This window comes from Babylonia areolata, chromosome 18, assembly GCF_041734735.1.
Source record: "Babylonia areolata isolate BAREFJ2019XMU chromosome 18, ASM4173473v1, whole genome shotgun sequence".
Taxonomy (NCBI): domain Eukaryota; kingdom Metazoa; phylum Mollusca; class Gastropoda; order Neogastropoda; family Buccinidae; genus Babylonia; species Babylonia areolata.
In genome coordinates, this window is record NC_134893.1 from 38,770,271 (window position 1) to 38,790,082 (window position 19,812).

The following is a 19,812-nucleotide window of genomic DNA, read 5'->3' on the forward strand; positions in this document are numbered from 1 at the left end:
GGTTGGGCGGGGGGTGTGTGTGAGGGTGGTGGAGAGGAGACGGAGCAGGGGTGTGGGTGGGTGTGGGGGAGCCCCGTTCTATGTCTTTTATATATATGTCTTTTATATATATTTTTTTTGTTAATGGTATGTTGAGGAGGGAAAAAAAATAAGGATTTTATTGTTGCTGTTGTTTTGTTGTTTTCTGAATACAGGGAAGCTTGGTTTCCGTTTGTTTTTGTTGGTTGTTTTGTGGTGGTTTTGTTGTGGTTGTTGTTTTGTCTTTGTGCGTTCTGCATGATATTCTCTTTTTTCCAAAACCACTCTGTCTTGTCTCATCCCCTGTCCCTCTGTCTGCTCCTTTCTGTCTCTGAGTCTGTCTCTAACTCTGTGTGTGTTGTGGCGTTTTCGTTGTTGTTGTTGTTGTGGTGGTGGTGGTGGTGGTGGTGGTGGTGGTGGTGGTGGTGGTGTGTGTGTGTGTGTGTGTGTGTGTGTACTCAGAACTCATTTATTTGTCTTAAAGCCCATCAAAGGAATTATGGACACTAAAACTGAAGACAACAAACAGATAAAAGCAATAAATTGTGAGCACGTGTAGGATCTTCCACAAGACACAGTTATTGACTGCGAACATTAAAACGCTCATATCTTGCCAGTTCTGGTTGAAAATAGCTTAATGGCAACAGAGAATTCGGAGTTTGGTGTGTGTGTGTGTGTGTGTGTGTGTGTGTGTGTGTGTGTGTGTGTGTGTGTGTACAAACAAGCTAAAGCCTGTTTTTAAGTTTGGTGATGCATGTTTGGATGTTGTTGATTCTTTTAAATATCTTGGCATCGAATTTAGTAGAAACGGAACTTTTTATAAAGCTAAAAAAATGATTTATGAACAGGGCCAAAAATCTATGTTTTCGTTACTTCAGTCAGCCAGAAATCAAGATTTACCTTTACATATCATTCTGGACATGTACCAGTCTATGATTGTTCCTATTTTGTTGTATGGTGCAGAAATATGGGGTTATGAAAATGTAGATATACTTGAAAAATTAGAATTGAAATTTTTGAAACGCTTGTTCAAACTGAACAGAAATACTATGACCCAAATTGTTTATGGAGAAACTGGTATTTATCCAATTAGTGTGTTAGTGAAAATGAGATTAGTTCGATTTTGGATCAGCTTAGTAATATCAAACACAGAAAAATATTCTGGGAAAATATATTTGATATTACGTGACTTATATCGAAATGGTATTTATTCTTCAAAATGGATGAGTTGTATCAGACAAATTTTAATAGAAGCAGGGTATGACTGTGTTTGGGATGCTCAATTCTTCTTGGAGAGGGAATCTTTCTGCAAGAATGTCAACATTGCCTTGAGAGATAGTTTTCAAAATATATGGATACATGCTCTAGAGGCGAGTAGTAAATGTTTGTTTTATCGAAATTTCAAAAGTGGATTTGGTAGAGAAAAATATGTAAGTCAAATGCCTGATAATTATGTTATTAGCTTCTTCAGATTTCGAAGTAGTAATCATAAGCTGGAAATAGAAACAGGGAGACACAAAGGCATACCACGAGAGTCACGGTTTTGTAAGGTTTGTAATATGTCTGTGATTGGTGATGAGTTTCATTTTATAATGGAATGTCCCAATTATGATCAGTTACGAAATAGATATGTTCCTAAAAAATATTTGTCTCCAAAATCGGTTTTTAATTTTTGTAATATGCTCAAAGGAGGCAAAAAAGTCATTTTAGCTGTAAGTAAGATGATTAGATTTGCAAATGTTGCCTAGTTATACTTTTGGAGTTAAAAGACATTTGTGTTTTCTCAACTTTTATGTGACATTGTTGTGTATTTGGAAATGTTTGTTATGGGCACGAAAAGAGTATTTTGCAGTAATCCTCCATACTCCAATAGGAGTGAAAGGATAATTAAAACTTGAAACTTGAAACTTGTGTGTGTGTGTGAATTGGTGATGAATTTCAATTTGTTATGGAATGCCCCAAATACGAAGAATTCAGAAACAAGTTTATCCCCCCTCCCCCCCAAAAAATAAACATGCGTTCATTCAGCATACAATTATTGTAAACTGTTTTCTGAGAGCAAAATGATTTGTTAGGTTTAAGCAAATCTACCAAGATAAGTGAAATTGTGGAATGTTGCGACTGTGGTCGCATAATTTCAGAAAGGGGTGAAATTTCGGTGATCCCTCACGCTCGTTGCATTGTTGAACATTCCTACGATTTTCTTTTGTTACACATTGCTTTTACGTCCTCCATGCCCCCAAAGGGGTTCCAGGATCACAATATCTTTGGAATGTGTGTTGTTGTTGTCTTCAGTTTAACGTCTTTCCACTTGAAGTGATATTAGACAAAAAAAACCCAACCAAACAAACAAACAAACAAAAAACAAAAACAAAAAAATACCGTGGGGGTAGGGATTGTGGGAGGGAGAGCGGGGGATAAAAGTGTGTGTATGTGTGGAGGGTGAATAGGGGGAGACAACGCTAGAGAAAATGGAAACGTTATAAACGCCAACATCAAACAACTATAACAACTATAACAAATGTCCTATAGGACTACGCAGCAAACCTTCTGCAATAACAAATAACATATTGGAATTGTTAATAACACATTCAAAAGAGCTTTTGGTGAAGTCTGGCAAAAAACATTTTAGATTCTGACATTCGAATATTACATGATTGCTAGAAATATGTTCTCCACATATGCATCTGACATCTTAGCTGAACTTAGTTATAAAAGCGTTCAGTTTTATCCTGTTTGATAATGTATGAATCTGCCTTAATCTTATTGAATTACTGTATGTATTTGACTGATTGATAGTTCCCGGTTGTTGAACATTAATTACACTATGGTTTAAAGCTTTGCCGTTTTCCTGGTATAATTCTCTGACTTTGTTCCACGATGTTTTTTCTAGTATTCGATAACCCTCTTGTACAGACAGAGGCACATAAAGTTCCATGGTTCCCTGTTCGTTTTTTGCACCTTTTCTTGCAGCCCTGTTAGCCCATTCATTGTATAGAATACCGAGATGTGAAGGAACCCAGCAAAACGTAATGTGTGTTCCTTTCAAGCTTAAAAGATGTAAAATGTGGCTGATTTCTATTATGATTTTAGATTTGTTCTTACAATTTGATGAGTTTAAAGCACATAATACAGATTTGTAATCAACGCAAAACAAGACTTGTAGAAGGCAAATTGGAAGATCATGAATATGATTTAGAGCCATAAGAACAGCAATAAGTTCAGCAGTGAATATTGAACGATTTTTACCAATATAGTATGATCTTTCCGTTTTCAGTTCTGGTATAACGAAAGCTGAACCTGCTTGGCCATTGTCTAATAGTGAGCCATCTGTGTAGATCTGCAAATGATCACAGTATCTATTTTGAAGGTGTACTCGGACTTCCGTTGCCATGATATTCGGATTTTCATTCTTTTTAATGTCAGTATGATAACATCAAAATGTGCTTTATTCATCTCCCAGATGGGGTATGGACTTATGGTCTTTTGTGTGTCTACGTCATCTGAATTAATTTCAGACTTTTCGAACAGGTTTGACGCAAACGTGCTAATAGGTGTTAAATAAGATATGTTTTTAGCTCTTTGGGGGAAGTTGTTTTCATATGTAATTTTTACTTCCTCTGATGTATAATTTTCAGTTGTTGAGCTTCTCAATACATATTTAGCACATGCGAGGTTTCGGTATTCATCTAAAGGTAGTACTCCTATTTCTTTGTATGTTACGAGGGTCGATGCATGGAAAGGTACACCAAGGGCAAGTCTATATGCTTTACAGTCTATGCTTTGAAGTTTCTTTAGCAAATAGTTTGGGGCATTGAAAAAGACTTCTTGTCCATAGGATAGTTTGGATCGAATAAGTGATGATGATAAATGTTTCAAAATCGTTGTATCTTGTCCCCAATACTGCATACTCACAATTTTGAGTAAGTTTAAAGATTTTCTTGCTTTTGTTATTATATATTCAATATGTCTATTCAAAGTAAGTTTTGAAGTAAGTATCAATCCTAAAAGCTTAACAGTATCTTTATACTGAATTGTCTCATTTTCAATCTTAAATGTTGGTAACTCTTCTGGGTTTGCACCATTGTTAAAAAGCATAATGTGTGTTTTTTCTGATGATAATGTAAGACCATTATCAGCAGTATATCTATTTAATTTATCTGTTTCTTTTTGGTATATTTTCTTGATATAGTTTAAAGCCCTTTTAGGTGTATTCCGTTTCATTGTTACATTCATCCACATACATATATCATCTGCGTATTGCACTAGGATCACATCTTTTGATAAGTATTTGGTGAAGTCATTCAACAAGATATTAAATAGAACAGGGGCAATAACAGAACCTTGGGGTAATCCCATGTGAAGAGTTTTAGGATTTGAGTACGTATTCCCGACCCGTACCTGTATACTTCTTTCACTCAGGAAATCTTTGATATAATCATAGAGATGTCCTGAAAAGCCAACAGATTTCAGTTTAAAAAGTAACTTTGCATGCCAAACTTGATTATAGGCTTTCTTCACATCAAAAAACGTTGCAAGAACGTTTTTCCTTTTAGCGAATTGTTGTTTTACATGTGTTGTAAGTTTTACCAAATTATCAATTGCAGATCTCAGTTTCAGTTTCAGTTTCACTTTCTCAAGGAGGCGTCACTGCGTTCGGACAAATCCATACACGCTACACCACATCTGTTGAGCAGATGCCTGACCAGCAGCATAACCCAACGCGCTTAGTCAGGCCTTGAGTGCATGCTTACATATTTGTGTACCTATGAAAGTGGATTTCATTTTACGTAATTTCGCCAGAGGACAACACTCTCGTTGCCATGGGTTCTTTTTCAGTGCGCCAAGTGCGTGCTGCACACGGGACCTCGGTTTATCGTCTCATCCGAAAGACTAGACGCTCAGTTTGATTTTCCAGTCAAACTTAGGAGAAAGGGCGAGAGCGGGATTCGAACCCACACCCTCACGGACTCTCTGTATTGGCAGCTGAGTGTCTTAACCATTCTGCCATCTTCCTCCCTTAGATTACCTTTCTGAAAGCCCGCTTGGTTAATTGGGATAATCTTATTTTTATGACAATAGTACATCAGCCTTCTCAAAATTATTCTTTCCATTAGTTTACCAGTATGTGATGTTAGTGCAATTGGCCTGTAGCTGCTCTTATCTGTTTTGCATTTTCCTTGTTTATGAACTGGAATCACAGTAGACTGTTTCCATTGTGCTGGCATTAAACCATCAATCCAGCACTTTTGAAAAATCTCAAACAATAAAATAACAAAATTTTCTGGTAAATTTCTCAGCATCTCATTTGAGACTGCATCAAGTCCTACAGATGCTTTCTTTTTAGGGAGGGATACTAATGCTTCTTTGACCTCGTTGAGTGTGAGTGGAGCATTGATGTACTGACTATTATCAGGACTTGGATCTGTATAATCACTTTTGCTCTCTTCTTCGGTTCTGTGTTTTCTGTTTTTAAGTGAGAGACCTTCCAATCGCATAGACCCCGAGAACATTTCTACAAATGTTTCTGCCTTCTCTACATTGGACGGAAAATCTTTGTCTTTTATCTTAATAGGACAAGTTGGCAAATTTATACCTTCTTTCATTTCATTAATTTTTTTCCATACCTTTTTAGTATCTTTATGATCAGAAATCTCCCTATTACAGAAGGAAGACCAATATTGTCTTTTTGCCTGTGCAATGACCATGTTGCTATGATGGTTTGCCTTTTTCTTTTCAATTAGATTCTCTGGTGATTTGTTATTCAGATAATTTATAAATTTAGATTTTTTTTTATTATCTACTGCTGCTTCACAGGCTGGTGTCCACCAAATATTTCCTGAATGCTTGCTTGATTTAAGTGAATTGTATTTTGGAATTGATATGTCGGCAGCTTGTAAAATGGTGTCAGTAAAGAAGGAATATAATGTACCTATATCCGCGGTGTTTATGAACTCTGTGTTATAGCTAGCAAGCATACTTTCGAATTTCTCCCAGTTAGCATCTTTATAGTTATATCTTGGAACTTTGTCTTTTGAAATTCTGAAGATCTTTGAGTTTCATTAAAAGTTATGATGATCCATTTACATTCTGGATACAACGCAGGAGATATGAAGACAGATCTATAGCAGATGCCCTGTGAGTGACAATATCAGGGATTCTGGTAACGCTGCCATCATTTAAAAGGCTCAAGGAGGAATCAACAACATTTTCTACAAACTGGTTACAAGTAACTGATACACAATCTTTGTCCCAAAAAGGTGAATGGGCGTTAAAATCTCTCCCTATCAACCATTTTTCATTATCTTGAACATTAAGTAACCATTCCGTATTAAGTTCGTTTGGTCCTCTAGGTAAGTACACAGAGACGACACGAAGAGTAAGGTGATCACTGAATCTAACGCGTGCCGCGCATGAATGGAAATCAGGAGTAGAATTAGGTGCTGGTGGAGAGCATACACTGTACTCAGTCCCTTCATGGATATATATGGCTGCACTAATTTTTGTGACAGTATCAACCTGCTGGTGCACAGGTGGATAATAATAACCTGGAAGCTTGGGTAAGTTATTCTTCTTCACATTTAGGGATTGTAATATAAGCGTTTGATAATTATTGTTTGCCAAATGTTGGATGAGATATGGCAAATTTGTGGAAATAAATCTAGCGTTCCACTGCATGATCTGGATTGCACGTTTGCGAATGGGGGGCATTGTGAAGGAGGGTGTATTATATGTATTGGGGGTGGGGGTGGGTGGGGGGGGGGAATGAAATAAAAATTATAATATTATCTTACGGCACAAGCAAAACAACAACAACAACAACCACAATAAAAGTAACGAAGTCAACTACTTATACGATTGTTCACAGTTATAAACTGAATTTCAAACAAGAATTATTGTCACGAAAAACAGCAGCAGCAAATAAGAGCTGGGTGGGCAGTAAGTCAATGTCTAGTCCCATACCGCAGCTGGTGCAGTTTCAAGATGATGTCTAAAAGTCACCACCTATAGTTTTCTAACATCCTAAAATCGCTGTGTTGTGGCTGTATTCTCCACCAAGGAAAATCTGATTCCGTGTAAAAAGGATGTTGAGCATAGCCCTGGTATTGTCTCCGCTGTTCGACGCCTGGTATTTGATGACGATGCCTCTTGTTGAATTGATGACTTCTTCTTGGTTGTTCCCAGAACATGGAGTGCAGGTGTCTTCCGATGTTTCTTGCCAGAATGCGTGGTCCTTGGACATTTGGATGCAGGTGATCTTTGAAGTTATGATATTGTTGGAATGTGTGTGTGTGTGTGTGTGTGTGTGTGTGTGTGTGTGTGTGTGTGTGTGTGTGTGTGTGTGTGTGTGTGTGTGTGTGTGTGTGTGTGTGTGTGTGTGTGTGTGTGAGAGAGAGAGAGAGAGAGAGAGAGAGAGAGAGATGTAAACTAACTAATTAACATATCATAAGCTACAAATAACCGAGAGGCAATGCCTTTATGAATCACGAGTGATTTGTGCCGCGCATTAATTAACAGAGCCAAAAGTGCCGACGGTGCAGAAGGGGAGGGGGGATGGGGAGAGGCAATGCCTTTATCGATCACGAGTGATTCGTGCCGCGCATTAACAGAGCCAAAAGTGCCGACGGTGCAGAAGGGGAGGGGGGATGGGGAGAGGCAATGCCTTTATGAATCACGAGTGATTCGTGCCGCGCATTAACAGAGCCAAAAGTGCCGACGGTGCAGAAGGGGAGGGGGGATGGGGAGAGGCAATGCCTTTATCGATCACGAGTGATACGTGCTGCGCATTAACAAAACCAAAAGTGCCGACAGTGCAGAAGGGGAGGGGGGATGGGGAGAGGCAATGCCTTTATGAATCACGAGTGATTCGTGCCGCGCATTAACAAAACCAAAAGTGCCGACGGTGCAGAAGGGGAGGGGGGATGGGGAGACGTGGGGGTGGTGTGGTGTGAGTTACCAGTACATACATAAAACGACCCAAATCATATTTTGCTCACCATCACTAACAAGTCTTTTTTCTTCTGTTAGCAGTTCACTTTCTTCTTCTTCTTCTTCTTTTAACTATGTTTCCCATCGCTTTTGTTTTTCAAGAAGCATACTGTTCAATTTTATTAATGTACTGTCTGGATATTTGGTCTAAGTTTGTTTATTCTGCATCTGTATGTAAAGAATTTTCCAAGTAATAGGATACGATCTAATACGTGATCAGTTCTGCTGTTTTCCTCATTTCCAAATAGTATAAGCTTAATATCAAAGTTTAGGTCAGCCCAGTTTTGACCGTTTCCTATGATGATACTTTGTAATTGAATACTGGCAGTCATACAGGTAATGATTTACAGTGTACTTCTCTCTACCACAGAAGTTACATTTGTCATTATTTACTAATCCCATGTTTTTAGGAATTGTATTTGTCACTTGGATTCTATGACGAATTCTCATTTGAAACCATTTTAACATCACATCTTGTTTTTGTTGTTGTTGTTTTGTTGTTTTTTTGTGTGTGTTTTTTTTTCAAATCTTTTTCAATATTGCTTCCCATTTTAACCGTGTATTTAACTTTTCCCCCCATGTCATAAATGATTTAATGCTAGATACTTCTAACTCATTCATCAACATTTCGTAATATTGTTTAGATCCTTTATGTATACACATTAAGAGTTATTCAGATTTTGTTTTGATTTGAGCCTCGGTACTTTCAATCTGAATATTATTCTTATCTATATGATATTTAATCGAGTGACTGCAACTTGTATACTCCATAAAGTTAATTCTACATCTGATTTTTTTTTTAATGAAAAAGACTGGTACGTTAAGAATCTACCATTTTCATAAATCAAATTAAAAAATAAAAGACAATATTTTGTCTTGCCCACTTATTTAAAATTTTTTATGGCCAATAGTGAATTTTTCATAGAAAAATATTGGTTCAGCTAATATTTCCTTGCCCTTATTTACCTCTACTCTTTTTCTTCTTTTTTTAAAATTATTTATTTTTTATTTTTTTAATTTTTTTTTTTACAAAAAATAGTGTATACATTAAAAACATTTCTCCAGAAAGGGTTGCATTTGCTAGTTACATAGCGTTTTGGACCATAATTGCCCATGACTTTCACTTCAGGACACAGATGTCTATTATTTTGCACTGCACACATATGTGTGTGAGTGAGTGTAGACAGTGGGGGCTACATGCAAATGTAAACAGGACAAATGCATGCACGTGCTTTGCTGGTGGAATCCACTTAGTCTAACTGATGATAATGATCTTAAAGTTCACTGTGTTTGAGAGTTCAAGTTAATTGGCGGCATTTATAAACCTGTAAATGTGTTCACTAAAAAAGATATAACTAACATCAACAACACAAAATATCTTCGGTTTGCAGAAGTTTCATTAGATATTGTCTGTATGTTTCATGTGAACAAAAATTAAATGTATGTGTTTGCATTCTAGCGACGTAGACTAATGTAAATCTTTGTCTGTGTCGGGCCTGTTTCATTACGTGTACAAGTGAACAGCTGTACTTATTTGCACACGTAAGCGAGGCGCACCTCTTTCCCATACTGTCTTGAATGCATGCCTGTGAAGCTCGCCGCAAGGCATGAAATAGCAGTGAACAGCGCAGGTACACAAACAATACGTGTCAAGCCTGACAAGCCGAGATGAACACCGCGCTAATTACCCTGGAATATGCGAAAGAAGTTAAACATTCTATGTGCCTCCAGTCTTGGGACACGTTTCTTTCTTTCTTTTTTCTGTTTTTTAATGGAAGGTGCGGGGACACCAGATCGTGAAATACGGTCTATACAACAGCCGGTGTCGTTAAGGAGAACGTGCGTTCGTCATTTTTCATCGTTAAAAAAACGGCAGTCAAGCGAAGTGCTGACGATTTCTGCCTCCACATTTAGGAAGAAATCAAGACGCTTTTTACAAAACTAATGTCATTTTTTTCTTGATAATTTTGTTTTCAATGCTCATAAAGAGTGTTTTGTAGTTGCCATACAAGTGAACTATATCTTCTTCTTTTTTTCAGTTCTGACTTTTCTTTTCTATCGGTGCTTTGATTCTGGAGAACAAGAAGTCAGTACACAAATCAAATCCAAGTACTAAACAGACTATCATGCATCGCATATCCAAGTTTAGGAGTCTGGTTTTCATGGCAGTGTTCTTTGGAGTTCTACTTGTTGCAAAACGTATGCTGTGGCACACAAAGACAAACCCCGGCAAGTGGGTGTATTATCTCCCGAAGGCTCTCAGTCCTTTGGCATCCACACTCGGGTAAGTAAGTTATGCTGCTCAGTCCATTTGTTTTTTGTTTTGTTTTTTTATGAATGGTAAAACGCAGAGCTAAAATCTCATATGTGTGAAGAGAGGCAGTCGACAAGCCAGTCTCGCGGGGCATGTGCGGGAGGGATCAGCGGTGTGCTGAACTCAAGGGCGTTCAACGCCATACCGTTTGGTCTGTTATGCTGTAGGCTGGTACGACAATATCAACATTTCTTCCCCCGTATTTTTCCGTTCATCAGGACGTCCAATCAAGTGTGCCGTGCATGTTTCCAGTTACGGGTTTCTGGTTGTTTGCTCTCCCTTCTGTTTGGAGAGGTTGGCGCAGTGGATGTGCCGGTGATGGTTGCTGCCCAAATGCTGGAGGTTGGAGGAGACTCCCCGGATGATACATGACGTGCTGCTTGTTGGTGGGAGATCAGTGGCCACTAAAGTCATGTGACTTTTTAAATAAACTTAAATTTCGGTTTGTCATCCCCAGTGATTATAAAAACTCTCTCCAGGCAGTGCTAAGCGGTAAGTAGGACAGTGAATGAGTAAAACAATATGTGGTTGCACAGGAAATACCATGTCATAATCATCACCCATTCCGTGGTTGCACAGACATCAGTCAGTATCATCGTCTATTGTTTTACTTTGAAAAATTTTGTGTGTGTGTGTATATATATATAAAGTATAATATTCGACGCTTGTACTTAATGTTTGTTGGTGTGTTGAGAAAGATTGTTATTTATGTTTGTATTCATATTTCTTCCTCGCTGTCTTCCGACCTTGGCAGCTCCTCCTAAGAAATTGGCCCAGTTGTGAGACCACCTCGAAGTTGCAGAACTTTTCGGGTTGACAGGCATAAGGACAACAACAACAACAAAAAAGAAACATCAACAATGATAATGGAATTGGAAGGGGGAAATAGTATGCATGCACATACACGCGCGCGCATGCGCTCGCACAGAAGTAAAACAAACAAATGCCTTGCCTTGCCTTGCCTTGGTCCTTTGCTCCGTGGCAAACCGTTGGGGCACCGCGATGTTGACTCATGCACCAGCCTTCTCCATTTTGGACGATCATGTGTGACTGCTTGCTGAAGCAAATGCATACACACTAATAATAATGATGATAATAATGATAATAATAATAATCAGAAGAAGAAGAAGAATACAGAATAAAGAGGGTAAGATGAAATACCCTGATGTCCCTTCTCTGGTGACTATACCCATGATAACATCATCCAACGGCATATCCTGTGTCTGTGAGTGTGACCGACTGTCATTCACAGATGACTCATGTTTCTTGTTAATAACCACATTCTTTAACCCTTCCACGTATTTGGACTGACGTTGTCGACGTCGTTCTGACCACCCACACGTATTTACTGTAGCAGTGAGTCTCTCCCGGCCACACCTCTTCGTTCTTTTCGTTTGCCAGGTTGTAGCGTTGTTGTCTCGACAGGAAGCCCCGCAAGTAGCTTTGTGACTTCCTCGTCAGAGAAGCTTGGTTTTCTTACATTTTCGATGCTGTCGCCGTGTCGCTCATCACTGTGAACTGAAAACAGCTAGCGCGGATTTTTCCTTGTTAAAAAATAGTTTCTGATGGAACGCAGACTCCCTCCCCATCAGACTGACTTGTCTGATGCAAGTCCCTCTTCATGCATCGAGTAAGCTTGCCAATGACGTCTTGACACAGCACGTTTCTTAGGAGAGTGTAGCCCCAGACTAGTCTCTTCCATTGCATCAGTCCCAAGAAACAGTGGAAAATCGGGGTTTCCTTGATCTTCCTCGCTGAAAGATTACACACTGCACCGAGCTGTCGTCGTGACCATACATATCTTTGCTTTGTAACTTTCAGCGAAAGGTTGACTCTATGTAGGTCTCAACGTAAGTATGAAGATTTTTTTTTTTTAAATCCGCAAGCATCGAGACCTTTACCCCGGAACTTCGATCCACTTTGTGGTACATAGAATATAGTCTGTCATTTCTTGCATTATGTTTATATAGAGAAATTTTTTACACTGTGCTCTTTCTTTATGCACATGCTAATTTGTCGGATCAAGGCAAATTATATACTCCGCTAGATCAGCATTTAGAAGCTATATATTAGTGTATGGTGATATTGTTTCCCATTTCAATGGAAAATTTCAGAGCATAATTATCTACATGTCACCGTTCACTCTTAACACATCACTGATTGGCGACAAGCGCGCGCATACATAAACAGGACACAAAGTACGCAAGGTCACACACACACACACACACACACACACACACACACACACACACAACGTTACAAGTTTTAATCATCCTTTCACTCATATTGTATTGGAGTATGGAGGATTACTACAAAATAATGTTTTCATGCCCAGAACAAACATTTCCAAATACACAACAATGTCACATAAGAGTTTGGAAAACACAAATGTCTTTTAACTCTAAAAGTGTAGCTGGGCAACATTTGCAAATCTAATCATCTTATTTACAGCTAAAATGACCTTTTTTGCCTCCTTTGAGCATATTACAAAAATTAAAAACCGATTTTGGAGACAAATATTTTTAGGAACATATCTGTTTCTCAATTGATCATAATTGGGACATTGCATTATAAAATAAAACTCATCCCCAATCACAGACATGTTACAAACTTTACAAAGCCGTAACTCTCGTGGTATTCCTTTGTGTCCCCCTGTTTCTATTTCCAGCTTATGATTACTACTTCGAAATTTGAAGAAGCTGATAATGTAATTATCAGGTATTTGACTTATATATTTCTCTACCAAGTCCACTTTTGAAATTTCGATAAAACAAGCATTTATTACTCGCCTCTACACCATGTCTCAATAGATTTTGAAAAATATCTCTCAAAGCAGTATTGACATTCTTGCAGAAAGATTCCCTCTCTAAGAAGAATCTAGCATCCCAAACAAAGTCATACCCTGATTCTATTAAAAAAAATGTCTGATATTACTCATCCATTTTGCAAATATATTTTACCGGAATATTTTTCTGTATTTGATATCACTAAGCTGGTCCAAAATCGAACCAATCTCATTTTCACTTAACACACTGATTGGATAGATAACAGTTTCTCCAAGAATAATTTGAGTCATGGTATTCCTGTTAGTTTGAACAAGCTTTTCAGAAATTTCAATTCATAATTTTTCAAGTATATCTACATTTTGCTAACCCCATATTTCTGCACCATAGCACAAAATAGGAACAACCATAGACTGGTACATGTCCAGAACAATATGTAAAGGCAAATCTTGATTTCTGGTTGACTGAAGTCACGAAAACATAGCGTTTTGAGCCTGTTAATATTTTTTTAGCCTTGTAAAAAGTTCCGTTTCTACGTACTAAATTCGATACCAATATACTTAAAAGAATCGACAACATCCAAACATGCATTACCAAACTTGAAAACAGGCTTTAGCCTGTTTGTGGAATAAAATGTCATCACTTTAGTTTTCTTTACATTAACCACTAGTTTCTGTTGTCCATAACGCGTGGGTGCACACACAGGTAACCACACACATGCATATGTGCACAGACTATGTGTTTAGTAAGCATATTCTTTTGAATATAAAGAAAGTGTGTGTTTCAAACAGAATGAAAACTGATTATGAAGTGGGAGGGACCACAGAGCAGCAAACTGGTCTCCAAGTGGGCGGGACCAGAGAACAACAGACTGGTCTCCAACCTCGATTCCAATGGTAATACAGATTTTTCATACTTCTAGCACTATTTTGCTTTAACAATTTTCACTTCGACTTGTTACGTGGAGTTTTTTTTTAGTCTGGCCTAAAGCTGTCTATCGATAAATTAAGCTTAGAAAACAATACATGCCCATAAAGAAGCAATATAAGTATTGCTGCAATCACACACACACACACACACACACACACACACACACACACAACCTTAATAGAAAACAGCCGAGCATGTTATGTATTTCAAAAAACTATCTTGCGATCTAGAAAAATAATTCATGACGTGTGAGGAAGTAACTGTCAAGGCCCTAGTGAAAAGTTTGGGCTGTGCCTTTTTTAAAATTTTTTCTTTTTTTCTTTCTTTTTTTTTCTTTTTTTTTTAAGTGGAAGAGGTGAAAAGTATGAAACAACAATCAGAGACATATGAAACCAGGTAACATTTTGAGAAAAGCTGATGTGAGCTTTGATGAAACACCATTCATTCGATAGCACCCTGTATCGCCTGCCCATGTAACACATTTATTGAGGATGACCCCCTATATGTGAGTTATGTCACATTCCTTCCCAATATTCCCACTGATGGTACACAAGCAACCTAGCGCCCCTATGATACAAACGTAGAATGCTTCAGAACGTATGTGTTTTTGTGTTGTGACCCGTTTTCACTATTTTAAATGACTTCAGATAAATCACTGGTAAACAATTATTTTGTGGTTGGCATTTTTTCCTCAGAAAAAAATGAACCAGGAATTTCAGTATGATTGTTATATTATTGTTGGGTTTTTTGTTTCCTTTCGTTTTGTTGTTTGCTGTACATATCTTCTCTCGCCCAGTTGTTAACAAACTGACGTGACCATCTTTCAGAAAATCGTAGTACGCTTTGGTCAGTTTCACACGGTCAGTAAAACTGTGACGGAACAAGTTGGTTTGTGTGTGTGTGTGTGTGTGTGTGTGTGTGGTTGTCGTTCGTTTGTTGTTGTTTGTTGTTGTTGTTGGTTTTTTTTTGTTTTTTTGTCGTTGTTGTTGTTGGTTTTTAATTTATAGATTTCATTACTTTTGTGTAAAAATCGAATGATAGTGAAATCAATCCTGTGGGGATCTGTAACGCATGTCAACCAATCTATGCACAATGCACTCTTGACTGCGTCAAATCGTAGTGGGAAGTGTGCAGTGCACGGCGCTGATTGGTGGCCGGTAGCACTAAACCACGCCCACCACATGGCAAGCTACCCTTATCTGCTCATTACATGGGAAAACCGGCAGACAAACCAGTATTCACACAGATGCCCCTTCCTCCCATTTCCCCTACGCAATCGGTGGCCATATGACTTTTTATAGCATAAACATAACTTCTTTTTACGTCATTAATTTCAGTCAGGGAAGGGGAGAACACCACTGGGCCAGCCTGTGGGCCGAGTGCTCCTGGTCCTTCCTTCTGGTCAACTGCTCAGAAGCACACGACGTGTACACAACAAGTTCAGTTGTGGCTCCGGAGGTGTAAGGCAAACGGCATTTTGACACAAGTGTTGTGTAATATCACTGCAAGTGCGCGAAATATCACATCCATGTTTGGTGATGCATGAAAAGGTAACAAAATTACAAAGAATCTCAAACCCCCTTTAAAAAAAAAAAAATCTGATTGTGCAAGTGCGTCTTGCGTGTCCCGACTGCGGTTATATTTTTGCATGGCATGTATAATTATAGTTATGTAACAATGTGTGCTTCTTCCTCACCGATCAGACACACGGACACTTTTTCACAGGGCAGGGGCGAAAGCCTCCTCCCTGCCCAGGATGCACCTGATGGTGGTAGCGTGCGGCGACAGGATGAACGAGACACTGACCATGCTCAAATCCGCAGCTGCCCTGACCGGTAATGGATCCTTGGTCTTCCACATCTTCTCTGAAACGTCTCTTCAAGCACGGTTTGCCCGAGAGGTGAGTGGGGGCTGGGGGGTGGAGGGTGAAGGAAGGGTCAGGTGGGGCAGGGATCTGAGAGGGATATGGGGAGGTGCAGGAGGTGTGGGGGTGTTTAAGAAGAGTGTTAGGAAGGGCTGTTGGGGGTGGAGGTGTGCGCTGGTGGAGCATGTTAGGCAGTGAGGAACTGGGTGTGACATAATGATAGAGAAACGATATGGATGGAAGTGGGCAACTGAGTTTGGGTGGCGAGAGTCGGGAAAGGAGGGGGGGGGGGTGTTAACTGGATGGGAGGAGGGTCAGCGCAAGTGTGTGTGCGTCAGAGAGAAAGACAATCAGCGAACAGATCGCAGATGACATTGCTGGGTGATATGTGCATCGGCAAGTCGTTTATATAGATGCAAAAGAGTAGGGTCCAAGAATAGAGCTTTGCAGAACACCACGATCTACATGACCTTCAGAAGAATTCGAGCCGTTTAAGTAAATACGCTGTGTTCTGTTTTCTAGGCAAGACCAGAAATAGTTGACAGGTTTTTAATGTATTTAGGCAGGGTTTTTTTTAAATAGTTTTTTGTTGTTGTTGTTGTTTTTATCAGTATCCCGTGATTCACAAGATCAAAAGCCTTCTTTGAATCTAGAAAAAAAAACTATTCCAGTGATATTGTTTTGGTTGATTGTACATAACCACGTATCACAAAGCCAGGTTAAGGCTGTGTGACAGGAGTGATGACGGCGAAAGCCAGATTGAAGAGGATGAGAAAGGTTGTATATCTCATATGCTTCATAAGGTGCTTGTGGACGTGCTTTTCGAGAGGCTCGGACACTACTGATAATTGGGATATCGGTCTTAAGTTGTTGAGATCTGTAATATCGTTTGACTTTGGCAGTGGGATTACTTTTGTTGATTCTAGCACAGAGGGAATGTTGTTCTGTTCAATGCACAAATTGTTAAGGGAGTCTACTATGTGAGAACAGATGCTTTTAAATTGTCTGGACCCATTGCCTTCTTATTCTTTAGATTTGAAATTAAGGAACCAACTTCATGAACAGCAAGTGGATGGATAGTGAATGAGTTGGTGGATTTAAGACGCTCTTGACAATATGTTTGTAGCGATGGAGGAGTTATATATGACCTTCTGAAGGAAGGTAGTTTGCACATGTTTGTGCTGACTTAGCTTTGTTTAAAAAATGCGTTCAAAACAGAAAGACAGTTTGTGTTGTGTGTGTGTGTGTGTGTGTGTGTGTGTGTGTGTGTGTAGGTGGGGGGGGGATCAGAATAATATTTGTCATGAAAAACATAGATTTATAGATTTAGTGTATAGACACAACCAGCAAGGTGAAAACAGTCAAACCGATTGTGAGATGTGTGAGTTATGATCTGACACGTACTTTGGAACATTCTTATGGCTGCTAGTCGAGGTTGTACAGGGTGATATTTACACTTTCTATGTGGAGATCATGTGCATTTACGTGAAGTTTGCACATGGCTATCATATCCTCAGTTTTTCATGAGTAGATTAGATATGGTTCAAGTCTGTATGTTATACTTATTTAAGTTTTTTTCTGTTTTCTACAGAAGCTTTTTTGCTGACACTCATGTTTCTTGAAGAGTGCAATATTTTTATGTCAACATTCAGTGTACCCAGGTTTCGCCAGTCAGGATCGTAAGCAAGAACAGATATAACAAAATAAAGCCACTAGTTGTCTTTAGTGTTTTGTTTTTCGATCATATCATGATAACACTGTTTTAATATATGAATTATCATGTGACTCTGTTATATATATCCATAATGAGATGACTAATAAGTATCACACTCAGTAGGTTCGTTGCTTTATTGTATACACCCAGCAGTCGTTTACAGAATCTGATGTGAAGATTTTCCTGAGGAAACTTTGTAAAGCATTTTCTAAAATCTCATCGTATGTGTGTGTGTGTGTGTTTGTGTGCGTGCGTGCGTGCGTGAGTAAATAGCGTCACAAGATCATTTTCAATGTTGTCATATGGTTGGTACGTTTGGAATATGTCAATAAATGTCAAGTTATTATTACAGACACTATAAAACCGCATTTCATCAAATCTGTAATAACGGGTTGACTACTGTGGATTTGTATGTAAATTTGTTCATTTTCAGTTGTAATGTTGCTTTTAATTCTTTCTTTTTTTATATATATATTAGTTTTAGCACTTATCCTCCACATCCGAAAAAGAGTTAAAGGATTGTATAGAGTATGTAACTCTGTGTGTGTGTGTGTGTGTGTGTGTGTGTGTGTGTGTGTGTGTGTGTGTGTGTGTGTGTGTGTGTCTTCAGACGAAGTTTGAGTGAAATATTTACAAAAGCAATTTCAGCAATGTTCGGCTTTTTTGTAATGTTGTTTTCCTTCATTTTTTTTACACGAGTATAAGTACATAGTAGCGCCAATCACATTTGCTGGGAAATATGTCAATTAAAGGATAGTGGCGACTACTGTATTAAGCAAACATGATACGCATATATTAATCAAATGACAAAGTGGGCAGAAATAACATCAAAAGTAACCCAGGAACATGTATGTTTTAAGCAAGACATAACACAGTAGATCACATTTTCACTTTGTACGCTGTTATTTTTTTTCTTATCCAAAGTGCAAAAATGTATGTTGTATCGCGTTGACCCTAGAAAAGCATTTGACTCTGTCATATGGAATGTTTTGAGGAAAAATGGTATTAATGTGGGTTCTCTGAAAAGTTCATGATGAAGTAGTTACGTGTGTTCGCAAAAAAGGTGTATACCCTGTAGTTTTCAACTGCCCTCGTGGCGCTATGCAAAGATGTTTACTGAGCCCTCGGTTATTTTGGATTTTATTATCTTAAGTAAACAATATGGCTATGGCTATAGAAATTAGTAAAAGAGGTATATATAGTGTGCATTTTTTTCTAATGCTGTTTGCATATGATGTTCTTTTGTTCTTCTGGAAGAAGAAGCCAACCGTTTACACTTAACTGCCATTTGCGATAAAGTGGTAGAATGAAAACACAGAAGCACAGGTGACATACTGATAGCATATTCGAATTAGATTCACCGCAAAGTTAAGATTTTAATGAGGATTAGGGAAACGTTAAAAAAAGGGGGTGGGGGAGGGGGAGGTGTGATTGAAGCCCTTAAATTATTGAAATAGCTAAATTCAATTGAACCATCGATCTTTTGGAAACTATTCGATACCCACATTGATATTGACATAAATATGCAACAGAAATACTTTGGATAACTGAGAATAGTCAAATAAAAAACATTTATACGTTTGCCATTAATCGCTTGCTAAATGTTCTTTCACATTCCTGTAACAGAATGGTCTAGGGTTGAGACTGGTAGATACCGTTTGCATAGACGTGCACATTGTGATATTGCCCACGACAAGTCTATGTAGACAAGCATAGGGAATGCTATTAAAGCAGCACAAAAATTGAAAGTCATTATTATACACTTATTTCAGAATTCAAGGATCGACTGACATGAATTCTAAACAAAGCTGACACACTCATATACTTTCTTTTGTTTAACAGCAACATGCAGCTTGAAAAGTATTTATCGATCATAACACACATAGTGGCACAGAGATACAAAAGCACGTGTGAAATTACTTTTGGAAACATTTCTAGCCCTGTAAGTTATCCATGGTTACATGATAAATCTAAATTCTACAAATTTAAAGGTATCGATTGCAATAAAAAGAAAACATTCCATGCGGAATAAACTCCATCAGTGAATTTTTTATTTTTATTTTATTTTTATTTTTTACAAAATCAAATGCAGAGCTGACTCAAATCCACTTGCTGTTAATGGCTGGTGGTTTAATTCTTGAACATGCCTATGACAGTGAGTGTCTGGTGATTATGGTTTGGGACAGCTCGGGGCCTGGCC

The 19,812-nt window shown here is 38.4% G+C and overlaps 1 protein-coding gene across 1 annotated transcript in view; it reads left to right on the forward strand.

Annotated features, from left to right (window-relative positions):
• The first annotated feature begins 10,166 nt into the window (after positions 1–10,166).
• The window catches only part of LOC143292234 (glucoside xylosyltransferase 2-like), a 21,368-nt gene continuing 11,722 nt past the window's right edge, over positions 10,167–19,812 (forward strand). The window contains exons 1-4 of the mRNA XM_076602423.1: positions 10,167–10,291; positions 13,896–14,000; positions 15,760–15,959; positions 19,799–19,812. The exon at positions 19,799–19,812 is cut by the window's right edge and continues 117 nt beyond it. Coding sequence (XP_076458538.1) covers positions 10,170–10,291; positions 13,896–14,000; positions 15,760–15,959; positions 19,799–19,812 — 441 coding nt within the window. The 5' untranslated portion in view covers positions 10,167–10,169. The remainder of the gene's footprint in view (positions 10,292–13,895; positions 14,001–15,759; positions 15,960–19,798) is intronic.